At 38.2% G+C, this 15,605-nt stretch overlaps 1 protein-coding gene across 1 annotated transcript; it reads right to left on the minus strand.

Annotated features, from left to right (window-relative positions):
- Positions 1–31: 31 nt before the first annotated feature.
- Positions 32–12,869, minus strand: mat2al (methionine adenosyltransferase II, alpha-like). The gene is made up of 9 exons (XM_079600163.1): positions 11,908–12,869; positions 11,552–11,629; positions 11,245–11,367; positions 9,670–9,782; positions 8,931–9,074; positions 8,585–8,803; positions 5,998–6,180; positions 3,742–3,875; positions 32–476 (listed from the first exon to the last, which is right to left on the minus strand). Exons 1-9 carry the CDS (start codon positions 11,981–11,983, stop codon positions 374–376), a joined length of 1,173 nt encoding a protein of 390 aa, XP_079456289.1. The 5' UTR covers positions 11,984–12,869; the 3' UTR covers positions 32–373.
- Positions 12,870–15,605: the final 2,736 nt, after the last annotated feature.

Raw genomic sequence — 15,605 nt, forward strand, 5'->3', positions numbered from 1 at the left:
TGATTATGCTTTTAAAAGAGTAGACACTGGTGCTGGTAAACATGAAAAAAGTGTTTATTAATTGATTTGATGTACAGGAAAATTATGTAATAACTAATAATCAAGGTGCAATTAAAAGAGTTTTTCTACTTCACAGTTATTATAAGATGCAAAAAATGCACATTTTCCACATAATTCATTACCTAACTGAATTCTATTCATATAAATGATACTCCATTTTAATTTACTGTCTTGAATATGAAAACATGTCTTTATAAATTAAATAATGTATAAAGTCTTGATCACAGAGGAGCGTTTGAAAGGTTAATTAGCACAAAAAACATCAGAATCATTAACCTTAGAAAGGAATGTGGAGACTGGTAATTCTTTGACATCAGAAGACGAGTTTCTTGGGCTTTTCCCAAGGGAATCCGTCTCGTCCGAAGTGTCCGTAGCACGCAGTTTTCTGGTAGATGGGTTTCTTCAGGTCAAGCTCCCTGTAAAAGGGGAATTGATGCACATAAATCTGAGGCTACGACTACACTCATCCGGATACATTTGAAAACGGTGTTTTCGTGCAGTGAACACGTTTTTTGAAGATAAAAGAAGACTAAAGTGTTTCTCCAAAGTGGATAAATTTGAAAATGACATTTTTGCATTATAGTGTGGACTGTGAAAACTGAGGTACTAGAAAACAATGATGCATGTTTAGTCATGTGACGCATGCATAGAGACAGAGCGTAACCTCTTAAGGCCTTTTTATGCTTCTGCGTCATATCGACGGCGTACCCCCGCAGACCCTTCTGCGTCGACGCGAACCCCTCCGCCGTAGCTCGACGTGCACCTCCAAAAAATTGTAACTACGCGTCGAGGCGACGCAGACCACAAGGGCTGTGATTGGTCACACCCCCACCCCCCCAGCGTTCTGGCGTTGAAATGCACCGCGATGCAACACAACCCGATGCAGAACCATAAAACGGCCACGACGCCGTAGGAGTGACGGCGTAGCTACGGCGTGGAGTTGACGGAGAAGCATAAAAAGGCCTTTATACTATCTATGAGCGCAACGCGTCATAACCTGAAGACCACGCTCACCGGGGGGGGGGAAACAATCCTATGGAAAGACAAAAGGGACAAAACGTGTGAAACTGACGCATTAACACGCATTTACGCGTTAACACGCAATTTACGTGTTATTTGCGTGTAAATAGCGTGTTAATCCGTAAATTGTGTTTTAACACGTAAATACGATTAAATACGTTAACACGTAAATTTCTCACCACGATTCAGTCAAGATTTTTAAATTTGCGGATGATACGACTGTGGTGGGCCTCATCACCAATGATGATGAATCAGCCTACAGAACAGAAGTGTCTTTGCTGGCTGAGTGGTGTTCAGTTAACAACTTGTCCCTCAACATCTCCAAAACCAAGGAGATGGTTGTCGATTTTAGGAGCAAAAATAGTAAGTTGCTCCAGACCTTGGCCATTAAGGAAGAAATTGTAGATTGGGTGGAAAGTTTCAGGTTCCTTGGGACCATTATATCCTCCAGTTTTAAATGGAACATCAACATCAGCCAGATTGTTAAAAAAGCTCAACAGCGACTCTTCTTTTTAAGACAACTAAAGAAATGTAAAGTGTCCTAAACTGGAATGCTCCACTTCTATAGGGCTGTGATAGAGAGCACTCTTACTTTCTCCATCACTGTATGGTGGGGGAACTGCTCAGCGGATGAGAAGTCTTCACTGAATAGGGTAGTTAGGACAGCGTCGGGAATAATTGGGCTGGACCTCATTAAGATCTGCGACATTTATAACACCCGTCTACTCAAAACTGGTCTAAAAATTCTCAAAGACTCATCACATCCTGCTAATTCCCTTTTCTCCCCTTTACCATCAGGTAGAAGGCTAGGAAGTATCAGATCCAGAACAACCCGTTTTTTAAATAGCACTTACTATTAGCTGTGAGGGCCATCAATTCACACCAATAATCCTTAATCCTTAACTGCTCTGCTTACACAGCTATGTCCTTCTCCTCAGGGTCACTTTGTTTATTTATTATATATATTCATTGGTAGCAACCCAAGTATCTGTTTTTTTATCTAAGATTTTCTGTTTTTATTGTACATGCCATGCTTGATGATGTGCTGTTATTCTTGTCCAGTATTGTCTTGTGTGAGCCAAATCATCACCAAAATTAATTCCAGGCGATTTGTGTCGTTCTGGCAAAAATAAAGACTTGAACTTGAACTTGAATACATTTTTGGGACATTAGCACCACCTACTGGTTTGGTGCTGCTCTTGCTCAAACACAGAGAAAGCATGTAAATACCAGTTTTTAATGTGAAATACATGTTCAACAATGTACTTTTCATAGGTTAAAACTAGGCATATAATTACAGCATATTTTAAATGGGCGTCTGAAAGTGTATTTACGTGTATTTATGTACGTCATTACGTGTTAACACGTGTTAACGCGTAAATTGCGTGTTAACGCGTAAATGGCGTGTTAATGCGTAAATGCGTGTTAACGCGTAAATGGCGTGTTAATGCGTAAATGCGTTAACGCATCAGTTTCACACATTTTGTCCCTTTTGGCCTTCCATACAATCCAACCGTCTCCATTGACCGTCTCCAAAGCTGCTGTGTGACGAGGTGTACAGCAAACAAGCTAAGAAACCCAGAAATAAGTTTTTATAAGCTGCCGACCCCAAAAAACGGACTTAAAAGTGGACACAGGCTGGAACGAATGGGTAAATTAATTCTCAGAGTAATGAGACACGTTACGCTCTATCTCAACTGCCTGATCCACTTTTATGTCCATAAACACTCGTTTTTTGGGGTCGACAGCTTATAAAAACTTATCTCTGGGTCTCTTAGCTTGTTTGCTGTACACCTCGTCACACAGCAGCTTTTAGCCATTTTTCTGTGTTTAGTTAGAAGCAAGAAATGACCAGGAGGAGCCTCTCACCATGCAGAGTCAAACGCCCGGTGTGGGCGTGGCCTAAATACGCTCTGTTTCTATAGATACACTATATATGGACAAAAGTATTGTGACACCTGACCTTTACACCAACAGGGACTGCAATAACATCACATTTACATACAAGACATTAATATGGAATAATCTGTCTGATTGAAAAAGCTGAATTCGGGAATTAAGAGGTGTGTCCCAATACTTTTGTTCAAATAGTGTATATACAGGTGAAACTCGAAAAATGATAATATCATGCAAAAGTTTATTTATTTCAGTAATTCAACTTAAAAGGTAAGACTAATATATTATAGAGACTCGTTACATGCCAAGTGAGATATTTCAAGCCTTTATTTGTTATAATGTTGATGATTATGGCTTACAGATTATGAAAACCTTTTCACAATATTCTAATTTTGAATTTGGGGTTTTCATAAACTGTAAGCCATAATCATCAAAATGATAACAAATAAAGGCTTGAAATATATCACTTTGCATGTAATGAGTCTATATAATATATTAGTTTCACCTTTTAAGTTGAATTACTGAAATAAATTAACTTTTGCACCATATTATAATTTTTCGAGTATATGGTAATACTGCTGTGGCTTGTCTGCAATTAATTTTAGTGTTGTTCAAAATAAATGTTACTTTGTACAATCTTCATATTACATTCCTGCTAAGATGATGGTTTAGGCCACACATGGAATCGTTGTCATGTGATCAGTAACTGACAGAATGAGTAAGTAATCCACCCAGCACTGCTACACTATATGTGTGTGTACTTACTTGACAATGACCCCTGGCCTCAGGTCAAAGTTCTTCTGAACGATCTCTAAAAGCTCGTCCTCATCTCTCGACGATGTGCCGTAATGAAAGACAGACACCGACAACGGTTGACTAATACCAATCGCATACGAGATCTATAACAAAAAATACAATATCAAAAATACAGTCAGGCATATCATTTCTTCATCATTTATCCTTTCATCACTCATCTTTTACTGTGGCGACTCACTCACACCGAACGTGGTTTTCAGGGCCTTTTTTGGCCCCGATCACACAGAGTGAGCTGTGAGCTGTGTGTTTTTTATGTTGCTAGGCAACCACCGAAACAGCTGTCCTGTCAGTCAAGTAAACGTCATATTAGCCTTTTATTAACTTTATTTATTTTCTGTTAACATTGTGGTAGTAGCGGTTCGTGAAGTCGTTAAGCTCCTGGTAACACGCGAGAGCCAACACAAGTTTATCCTCCATCATCGCAGTCTCCGGACGTTTAACTGTAGCTTTCGTCACTACAACGTAAGGCCCGCCTCTCCATTCATTCGATTGGACAGTGGAAAAAAACGTGATGACGTCTGGCTCTTTTTCCGCTCGGTTAATACCAAGGAAACCGAAGCTTCCCCGGGGGCCGCCATTGATTAGCGGACCATCACCTGCTGTTAGCATTCCATTGACTCCCATTCATTTTGGCGTCACTTTGACAGCGAATAACTTTACATCTGAGGCGTTTAAAGACTCTATTTGTCCATTATTTATTTCTAAAGAAACACGACAGTGTATAAAAGGCTCCATTACTTTGTATCTTACAGTTTTTGTACAAATAGGCTAACGATTGTGTCATAACCACTCGACTCTCTGTCGCACAGTCGAGAAATTACCGTATAGACCGGCGGAGAAGCTCACAAGCAATCGGGGGGACGTGGAGGCATAAAGTCTGATAAAGTCAAGGGAGAAGCCCATAGAGAGTGATAAAGTTGCTCCTGCTGCTCATGGACAGCTAATGCTCACGCTCTCCGTCTGAGATTCGGAAGGGAATGATTCAGATTTCTCTCGGCACAGCGACTAGAAGACTGACAGCTGTCAGACTCATGTCACATCTACGTCATCAAGCTCAGTTTGAGTCTGCGCAGTTCGCCTGGCGATCAGGAAGTGAGTGCTTCAAATTGACTTAATTTTTCTCCGTTGAAACCTATGGGGTCGCTGTGTCCAGTTTATATACTGTCTATGGTTGAAACGCTAACCCTAACCTAACCCTCTCACTGCAAAAAAAAAAGTTTGGTGTGATTGGGGCCTAAGGCTACTTTAAACTGTTACTGCAGCCTGATGTCTTTTTTATGAATTGGCTCAAATTTTTTACTTTTAATACATTTACTTATACTACAGGGCTGTTGAATGCTTGAATCTGAATGGTTGACGAATGTTCTACGCACGGCTAAAGTAGTTCCAGCAGGTCTTGACCGCATTACGGTTTAATATCACTGCGCCAAATGAGTTCAGTTATTTCAAAAGGTCTTTACAGCCGACAACAGCAAAAGAGCCAAAACCAACAACGACACTGACCACGCAAATAAATATAGTAAACAATAGGAAAAAAATGGCAAATTATTTCCATGTTTTCTGCCACAAATTACGTTTTATTATGTACGTAAAGCACATACTCTCTTTCTCACGCTCAAACGCATGTTTCCGCGCTGCTCTAGCGATTTTATTAGTCATATAGTTCAGCAACTTAAAAGCTACATGACATTTCTCACTAGCGGCGCTGTTCTTGAAGCAGATAAACTTACAGTTTCGCTATTAGTAGAGACGCTGCGGCCGAACACTGTTGAGAGAATAACTGCATTAATAACTTTATTAGTCCGCTATCAATGGCTGAAGCTCTAACATGATATGTAAATAACATTGAAATTAGCAATGGAAGCGTGGGATGAGATGCGTAAGAAAGTAGTCCTTCACACAAGAGAGTTTTAAGGACAAAAACCTGACAAATGTCTTGAAATACATCATCTGAACAATGTCCTGAGGTGTGGTAACTAGTATAAGTGGAATAATTGACTCCGGTCCGTTGAATTATTATAAAATAATGCCGAAGGTGTAACGGCCGAAGGTGTAACGGCCACTCCGCTCCGTGTCCAGATTAAAACCTCGGGTGTGCATTAGTTTTCTAATAATTCAACGGCCCGTCGTCAATTATTCCTTACATAATACGTATACTATATACACATACAGTGCATAATCCTACTAAACTGACTAGAGTGTTACCTGAACCAGAACTCTCCGACACAGTTGGGCCTTGACGAGTGATTTGGCCACCCAGCGGGCCGCGTACGCACCCGATCGGTCCACTTTAGAGTAATCTTTCCCAGAGAAGGCTCCTCCGCCGTGGCCTCCCCATCCTCCGTAGGTGTCCACGATGATCTTTCTGCCAGTGAGACCAGCGTCGCCCTGAAAGACAGCAGCATTCACTCGTCAAAAACCAGTACACTTTAACATACATCTAAAATAGTACTTACACATCAAAATAAGTGTACTTATTTAAAGCACAACAGCAGATTATTAAAACATCATGATTTAAAGTGTAACCCTCGTCCTTCCGTTGGGTCATTTTGACCCGAAACTCTTTATTTTTTATTTTTTAAAGGGTAACTAAACCCTAAAACAACTTTTTTTAGTTAATGATCTGTAAGATTAGGGCTTTATTAATGCTGTTCATTGATTCAGGTAAATTTGTTGACATTTGGGTATAAAGTATATGTAAAGATCCACTGATCTATATAATTAGTTGTTACGGCGACTTATTTGTTCCTGTTGTAAATAAATTGCCGTTTTAGTTAACGTTTTGGGGTTTTAACTAGCTATACCACTGGTCTTAAGCTACAGGGAAGTCCCATAAGTGAATAATGAACACTGGACACTTAGAAATTAAATATTATATTTTAAACGTGTATTTTAACAAGGAGCTACTTATTTTCCTTTCAAACGGCAAATCACTAAATAAAACACTTTCATTACTACCACCTGCTGTTAGCCTAGACACACTCTCCATGCTCCTCTCCCCAGCTTTTAAAAGCAATTTTTAATAAGCAGGAAACATTTCCGAATATAAACAAATACCCATTTAAATGCTTAGGATATTGCGTTGTAAGAATGTACAGGGAGACTTTAGATTTAAAAACGGTGTCTTGTTAGGCCATGTTTTCTCAGTCAAATGAAATCATAAAAAATCCTATTGATTCAATTGAACGCGTGAGCTCACTAGGAAATCCCAATATGGCGGCGCGGTGGCTCCACCGTTTATGACGTCATGAGCTATCCAGTCATTATATAGATCAGTGGTCTGCCCACTTTTCCAGCATTTTTCAAATATTGCCGTGGGTGGAGACCATAGACTGTAAAAATATAGGTGGAGTCAGGCTCTGACCAGGGGTTGAGTTACCCATTTAAAGCTACACTGTGTAGGAATTACTCCCATCTAGCGGTGAAATTGTATATGACTACCAACTGAATATTACTTTCTAGCCCCTCCCACTCCGAGGGCGTTTTAACTCCTACGGTGGCCGTATTGTTTCAAATCTTCCGGCAGTCGTGAGTAATCTCCCCCTTGCATCCGTCACGGTGCCACTGAGTGTAAAAACGCAAAAGGCAAACCTTGAATTTCCAGGTATGTCCCTCTTTGGCTTCCATGGATTCCGTATTGACATGTATTATAAATGGCAGATTTAACGCTTACGAGAATACTTGATTAGTTGGTGAAGTAATTATACATTACTGAGCACATTTAATTTTGAAAGAACAAAGTGTTTTTTGCTAAGAATCAACTTAAAAAATTACACAGTGTAGCTTTAAATAATAAAATTGAGTGTTCATCAGAGTCCAAGACCCCAGGACTTATGACACACTTGAACCACGAATACACACCACTTTTTTTTTTTTAAGATTCAAGGAGTTTTGTGGTTGAAATTTAAAAAAGTAACAAATCCTTCCATCGCGGCTCAATTTGACTTAGGAATGAATGGAGCGTGAGGAATGCGAGGTACACATAGAAAAAAACTAAAAATGCTAAAACTTTAACAAAAAATGATTTAATGATCTGAATGCGTACTGAAGAGAGCTGGCTTTAGGAGTCAAGAGTCATGAATTATCATGTTGTAATATTATTTTTCCACAAGAGGTCGACAAAGACACACAATGCAAGATATTTTGAGCTGAATTAAAAGGTTTATGCATGAAATTGTGAATTATTTTGAATTTAAGTTGAAAGAATGTGAGGAATGTGCTTCTTAAGTATTATTTATGTATTATTTATTGATCAAATCTAGTAATTTAAAGGTAAATAAAATACAAATAAATATCCCAAAAAAATTGCATTACAAAATAGACTATAGACTAAATAGACTATAGTATAAAAATACTATAAAAACGAAATAAAATAAGATTTCTGGACAAAAAAATAAAAAAAAGTATAAATTTAGTGCTTCGGGTCATTGTGACCCGCGGGGGAAAGTTGTGTTACAAAGTTTGACATTACTGAAAAATTTACTTTTTAAAACTATGTTAAGAAACCCCTTGCTCTGCACAGTTTAAAAAAAAAGTACACTAAAAGTGCGCATTCATTACACTTCTAATACACAAGCAGGATGGATTCTGATTGGCTGTCAATGTTTTATCGTTCATCATCTGGAAGAAAAAAGGTCGTTCTGAAAGTGACTCCAGCAGTGTGTCGGTTTGGTTATAGCCGCGGTGTGTATTTCGCTGTTCTCATACAATTAGGACGATTATTAAAGTTACTGTGATAGCTCTAGGCCTCATCACCAACCCTTGCTTTAGCAAACTTCACTAGTGTGCTTACCTGAGGCCCGCCTGAGAGGAACTTCCCACTGGGCAGCAGGTGATAAATCGTCTTGTCGTCCAGATATTTGTCCGGGATGACCGTCTTTACAACTTTCTCCATCAGGTTGAGCCGAATATCCTCCAGCGTGATGTCGGGACTGTGCTGAACTGAGATGACCAGCGTATGAACCCGCAGCGGCTCCATGGCACCCATGTTGTCCCGATACTCCACAGTCACCTGCGCTCGTCAATCATTGAAACATCAGCATTATCGGCTGTGTTTGAGCTATTAGCTTACGGAGATAACCGCGTGCAGGATATTAGTTGCTTCCTTAAACCCCTATCACTTCAGAGAGACCTTTCACCTGTGTTTTTGAGTCTGGACGGATCCAGGGACAAACTCCGGTCTTTGAAAGCTCCTTGATTTTGGCGTTGAGTTTGTGAGCTAGCAGGATGGTGAGCGGCATACACTCCTCTGTTTCATCGGTGGCGTAGCCAAACATTAAACCCTGGGGAGGAGTCACACAACATTCATTATTGCATTTATATATTCAAGATACTATTGACATATTTTATTTAAAAAAAAAATTTGTAAAAAAATGTATATATATTTTTTTGTATTTTTATATTATTTTCATTAATTGTTTTATATTACAAGCCCTGAGTCTTTCCATAAAACATTGGGGGACAGATATTTATGCGTTATGCAATTTACCATTATACTATTTCCTTATTTTAGTATTATGTTAATTAAAAAACAAATGTTTTGTTTATTATTACATTATTATTATTTTATTTTTTTAATTATATTATTTTATGATGTTTCATAATAGTATAATAATTATTATAAAATATAATTATTTGGGATCCATTTATTTGTTGTTGACTTTTTATACTACTAGTGCTCTTTATACATTCATGATTTTAGGTTGAAAAGGCTGTCACGGATATTGTTGTGTTTATTATTCTTCCTCCAAAAAAGAAAAAAAAATGATGATTATATCCATAAAAAATTGGGGGGGCAAATATTTATGCAATTATTATGCTATTTCCCAGGCTAGAGTCACATGACCCTTGTCTCATGTTAAGTTCTGAAGATGTGACCTGATCTCCGGCGCCGATGTCCTCCGTGTCTCTGCCTTCGAACACGCAGTCACTGATCTCAGCGCACTGGGGCTGCAGGGACACCAGCACGTTACACGTCTTGTAGTCAAAGCCTGGACAGATCACATGATAATGAGATTATTAGTCAAAATGTTTAATCTACGGAGCCCCTCGAATACTTTTGCGTTCTCTACCAGCGGCAAACCTCTCTCGTAAATCCAACATGGGAGTGACTCAAACTGCAACTCACCGATTGGCCGCTAGAGACTGGCTCCAAACGAGAGTCAATCCCACAAACCCCCACTCACTTCCTGATGGCTGACCGTACTACGCAGGCTCAAACTGAGCTTGACGACGTAGATGTGACGTGAGTCTGACAGCTGTCAGTCTTCTAGTCGCTGTGCCGACAGAAATCTGAATCATTCCCTTCCGAATCTCACAGAGACGGAGAGCGTGAGCATTAGCTGTCCATGAGCTAGCAGCGGGAGCAACTTTATCACTCTCTATGGGCTTCTCCCTTCACTTTATCGGACATTATACCTCCACGTCCCCCGATTGCTTGCGAGCTTCTATACGGTAATTTCTCGACTGTGCGACAGAGAGTCGAGTGGTTATGACGCAATCGTTAGCCTATTTTTACAAAAACTGCTTCTACGAGGCCATAACGTAAAATACAAAGTAATGGAGCCTTTTATACATTGTAGTGTTTCTTTAGAAATAAATTATGGACAAATGGAGTCTTTAAACGCCTCAGATGTAAAGTTATTCGCTGTCAAAGTGACGCCAAAATGAATGGGAGTCAATGTAATGCTAACAGCAGGTGATGTTCTGCTAGCCGATGGCGGCGCCCGGGAAAGCTTCGGTTTCCGGCGGATGGATTACCCCCTTGCGTGAAACACGCCGCATTATTGAATCTGTTGACGTAATTTCCACTGAAACAAGAAGACAGGGCGAGGCATATCGAACAGCTCCTCCCCTTTTTTAAATAGCCAATAGCGTTTGTTTTATTTCACAGCTCGGCCAGAGCGTTGAGCTCAGTACAGCTTTAGTTTCCTCCTGATCTCCTCTATATCGCTTTAAAATACAGCATAAGTATGTGCAGAATTCAAATGGGTCTGATATGTTTTATCAGATAACTCGATAACTCGATCACATGATCCGCTCTGTGTATCGTGTCTCTGGATAATAATCAGAAATGTTTCTGAAGCAGTATATTAGAATGATTTCTGAAGGATCAATCATAACATTTATGGAATACTGCACTATTTATTTTTAAATTATTCTTTATTTAATTCATATTCCTCATAATCTTGAATCACAGTAACTTCCCCTCCCTCTTGCAGCTCTTCTCTTCTCTGATGATGAGGGCGGGGCAATAACCTGTCACTCACATGAGATCCACCAATAGCAAACCACAACCATCCAATCAATTCCCCACAGACAAAATCAAACCCCGCCCACATTTGTTATTCTTCCAGAAGCCGTTTCGTCACAACAAGAGGAAAAAATTGCAACTTCCACTTCAAGCTGACAATATATCTGTGTATATATGTGTGTGTTTGTGTGTATAGATACCCTTTGATGAGTCGTCATATCCGATACTCTTGACAGTGTCTCTAACCACTTTCTGAAGATCCACCACAGCCTTGGAAGTCACTTCACCACACAGGAGGATCATGCCAGTCTTGGACACACACTCTGGTCCAGAAAGTAGACAACACTTTATGTAAAAATGCCATAAAAAGGGAATGGGAATGTCTATGTGTGTGTCCAGCTAAACACCATTAAAAAGTGTCTCAAATTCATGTTTGTGAAACCAAGAATTTGTTAGTCAACATTTTTGGTTAGATGATGATTTGAAAAGTGATGAGTGTGATCTTACCACAGGCCACTTTAGAGTCCGGGTCCTGGGTCAGGTACGCGTCCAGAACAGCATCACTAATCTGATCACACATTTTATCTGCCAGTAACAAACACAGTTCAGCTACATTACATATGCGAACTATTTACTGATTATTTATTGATCATTAACATTTCTCAAAAATACGACTCTGTTTATTATGCCTAACGGGGCATGATGTTGCGTAACTTTCGATTCTGCGCATTAAAACCAATATATTGCATTGATACAACAACATTATAATGTAAGTAATGCAACAGCATAATACATTTAATGTTCACTGACGGTAATATCTGCGCATGTCAGCATGTTATGCATGAAGCATGTTTCATATTTACCCGAATGTCCTTCTCCAACAGACTCAGATGTGAAAAGGAAAGTTTTTCCCGATTTCTTACTACCAAAGGGATTCATGGTGATTGTAGACTGGACAAAACTAAAGCTTTATAACTGCAGTCTGCAACTAAAAGTGTGATTTGATTCCACGGCCAGTCTGTCTGAAGTATGAAGAACTTTAATGGGCGTGGCTTTAGAGATCGCTTTTACTTCAGCCAATCACAAGCGACCTCTGTCATCCAACTGCATAAATATCATATAGACGACCATAAAACGTCCTTTAATAAAAGTGTTCTTATGCCAAATGATAACCGATCTGAATAGTTTTAAACGCGAACTTAGTGCTGACTTGATGCAGTTCTTAAAGCGACCGGTAGATAAAACTAAATAGTGATTCTCCACTGAAGTCCACTCATTAGTAGACCATTCAAGCGGTTTGTGCCTTTTGTAGTGAACAGTGACAGTCTATAAATTGGATGGGTGTTAGCTGGCCTGATATTATCTTTAATTGATGGTCGGGTTATATGATTAATGTTTGTAAATCAATAACTTTCATATTCGAACTCTTCAATAGTGTTAGCGGTTTGACACACTTTGCCTGTTACTTTTCTCAGCGCTGATCAGATTAGACCAATCACAGTCGTTTGTGATTACAGGATATGGATTTATAATATAGATTTCTAGAGCATATTTCTGTTTGTATGTCATGTATCAATCATTTTAATTCGGATATTTAAGAGTTAATTTCAGCTTTTAGTCAATTAATGTCTAAATAAGACCGATAATGTCCTTAAGTTGAGGATTTGGTTGTATCATATGAGCCTCAGCGCGCGCCGTCGAGGGAGAGGAAAACATCACTCGCTCATGAGGAAAAAATATTGCAAAGATAAGCAACATTCATGTATAAGTTATAACCATTGCCATACACGCATAAATACGTCTGCGTGACACCCGAAAAAAAGGTGATGAATCCCCTCATTCATATCCGATATATGGAGAAGGGTATTCCTGCACAACGGGAGGCTGCAGTTTCAGGACCCCAGTTTTAGGACCGCAGTTTTAGGACCCTAGTTTATTGTGACAGCGCCACCTACAGAACTGGATTACCAAAAACACAAATTTAACCCCTTTCGCGGCAAAGATAACAGATCACATTGTTAATCACAACAGATTGTTGTTCAACATTCATTACTCGTTAAAACATCACACTCTTACTTATTTTATCTGGACAAACTGAGCATCATTAGAAAGATTTAAGACTCGATAGTGTTTATGATAAAACTCAAACAGCGAACACAGAGAGATCTGGGTCTCCTCTTCCTGATTTGCGTCAGTAATGTACGCAAGTCTCATTCGCTGCACAGCTGTCAATCATCTCACATGGTTCAACGTGACAATAATCCTGCCCTTCTGCATGACGCGGTCCTGTTATCCGTGATAACAAAGCTAAGACACATCTCTTCACCTGAAACAAGAAGCTAATAAATGCACGATTTCGAGTATATGTGGTTTGTGTGTGATTTTCGTGCAATTTTGGGTATTTTCATATGAATTAAGAATGTTTACAGTATTGCCAAGCAAGGTGTAGCCATTAGTTGCATATAAATTGCTTTATTATACCATATTTCAACATCTTTTTATGACTTAAAACCATTTTAAACCGCGACCAGAATATGGTACAAATATCTTATCTTACTCGATGGTGGTTTAAAGTGAGCTTTAAGTAAAAGTTTAATATTAATCTTTTAAATTGTATCGTGTAGCTTGATGCTACTTATCCACCTGCTGCAGGAGCTATTCTATTCCATAATCTTATTTGTTAAAACATATATATATTTTCTAATGAGATTAGGATCAAGGTGGATCTTGATACTATGTACAAACTAAACCACCTGGATCCTAGAACTGCGGTCCTGAAACAGCAGCCGCCGCTATATCATCCAGTTCGGTAGGTGGCGCTTGTCACAAAAAACTTGGGTCCTAAAACTGCGGTCCTAAAACTGGGGTCCTAAAACTGCAGCCTCCGGTTGTGCAGGAATATACTACTGGATATATGTTTTATGCACCTGACGTTTGACAACAGCATTTGCATAGGCTATAGCCTAATCTATTACAGTAATAATAATATTTGTCCAACAAATCCTAAAGTTTGTCCACTAATTGTAAAACTAAACCATGCTATTGTAATGCCAGAGTTGGGAGAGTTACTTTTAAAATGTAGGCCCCTATTCCGTTACTGCTACAAATTACTTCATAAAAAAGTATTCAGTAATCTAATCCAATAAGCACCTCAAAATGAAAGTAATGTAATATGATAACTTTTGGATTCCTCAGAGGTCACATATGTAAATAAAGTCAAATAAAAAGCAAGAGTAAAATACTTTATTTGTCATGGATTTGATGCTAATATTAAACTAGACTTTTTACACAACATAAATGTTTCTGCAAAAAAATAATATATATCATAGGATTCAAAATTACTGTAATAATTATGTCTACAATGCAAATGTAGATTAATAAAGTCAATCAAATATAGGCCATCGTATTAAATCATACCATATATGTCTGTATAGGACATACATTAAAAACAAAAAAACATATAGCCTATATTTCAAATAAATGTTGTCCTTTTGAACTTTCTGTTCATAAAGTAATTCAGAAAAATTACGGTTTCCACAAAAATCTGAAGCAGCACAACTGTTTTTAACACTGATAATATTCAGAAATCTTTGATCATATTATACTGATTTCTGAAGGATCATGTGACACTGAAGACTGGAGTAATGATGCTGGAGATCAGCTTTGATCTCAGGAATAAATTACATTAACATATATTCACATAAAAACAGCTAGCCTATTTTACATTGTAATAATATTTTGCACTATTATTGATTTTACTGTATTTAAAATCAAATAACTGCAGCTTTGGTGAGCTTAAAATTCCTCACAAAAGCATTTAAAAATCTTACCGACCCTAAACTTTTGAACAGTGTATATTATTATTATTACTATAACAAGCTCAATGTCACAAAAACAAACTTGTACTTATTTGTACAGTGTCTTTCCTTTCTGTTGTTAACCATACGGCCTTCCTGATAGAAAACACAGCTGGCCAAAATTATTACTTGTTTAATATTTAACAATGAAGCCAAGTAATCTGCAGAGGTTAAAGTCCCAAAGAAAGCTTATAAATCTGAACAACTGAAGCTGCTTATGACACATGACGTACTCACAGTTACTGTAAATCAGGAATATGCAGACTCTTATTGTGCTTATTATATTAGTTTATTACTCTAGTGGGTCTAATAAGCAGACTTTCTTACATGTCTAAGGCATAATTGAATGTAAGGGAATACATGCATCCGAACACCTCAGATGTCTCTCTTTTTGTTTCCAGTTAAATAAATAATATTTTTGTTCAATAATTTATATATTTTAATATTTTCAGGAAATGTTATGATAATAATGATCGATTTATTTCCTCAGAATTTTAAAAAAAATATGTCTTAATTATTTTTAAATTAACCCCTTCATTGCTGTGTGCTTTTTTTTCTTTTTCTTTTCTATTTCCCATTCATTTTTATAACGGCCATTTTTTTACCACGTGGAGTGTGACTGTATTTTAGGACCATTTCGAATCATATTTAAAAAAAGATGTCAGTCTAAAGTGACATATTTAAAGAAACATAGTGATGATGAT

Source organism: Phoxinus phoxinus (genome assembly GCF_949152265.1).
Source record: "Phoxinus phoxinus genome assembly, chromosome: 23".
Lineage (NCBI taxonomy): Eukaryota > Metazoa > Chordata > Actinopteri > Cypriniformes > Leuciscidae > Phoxinus > Phoxinus phoxinus.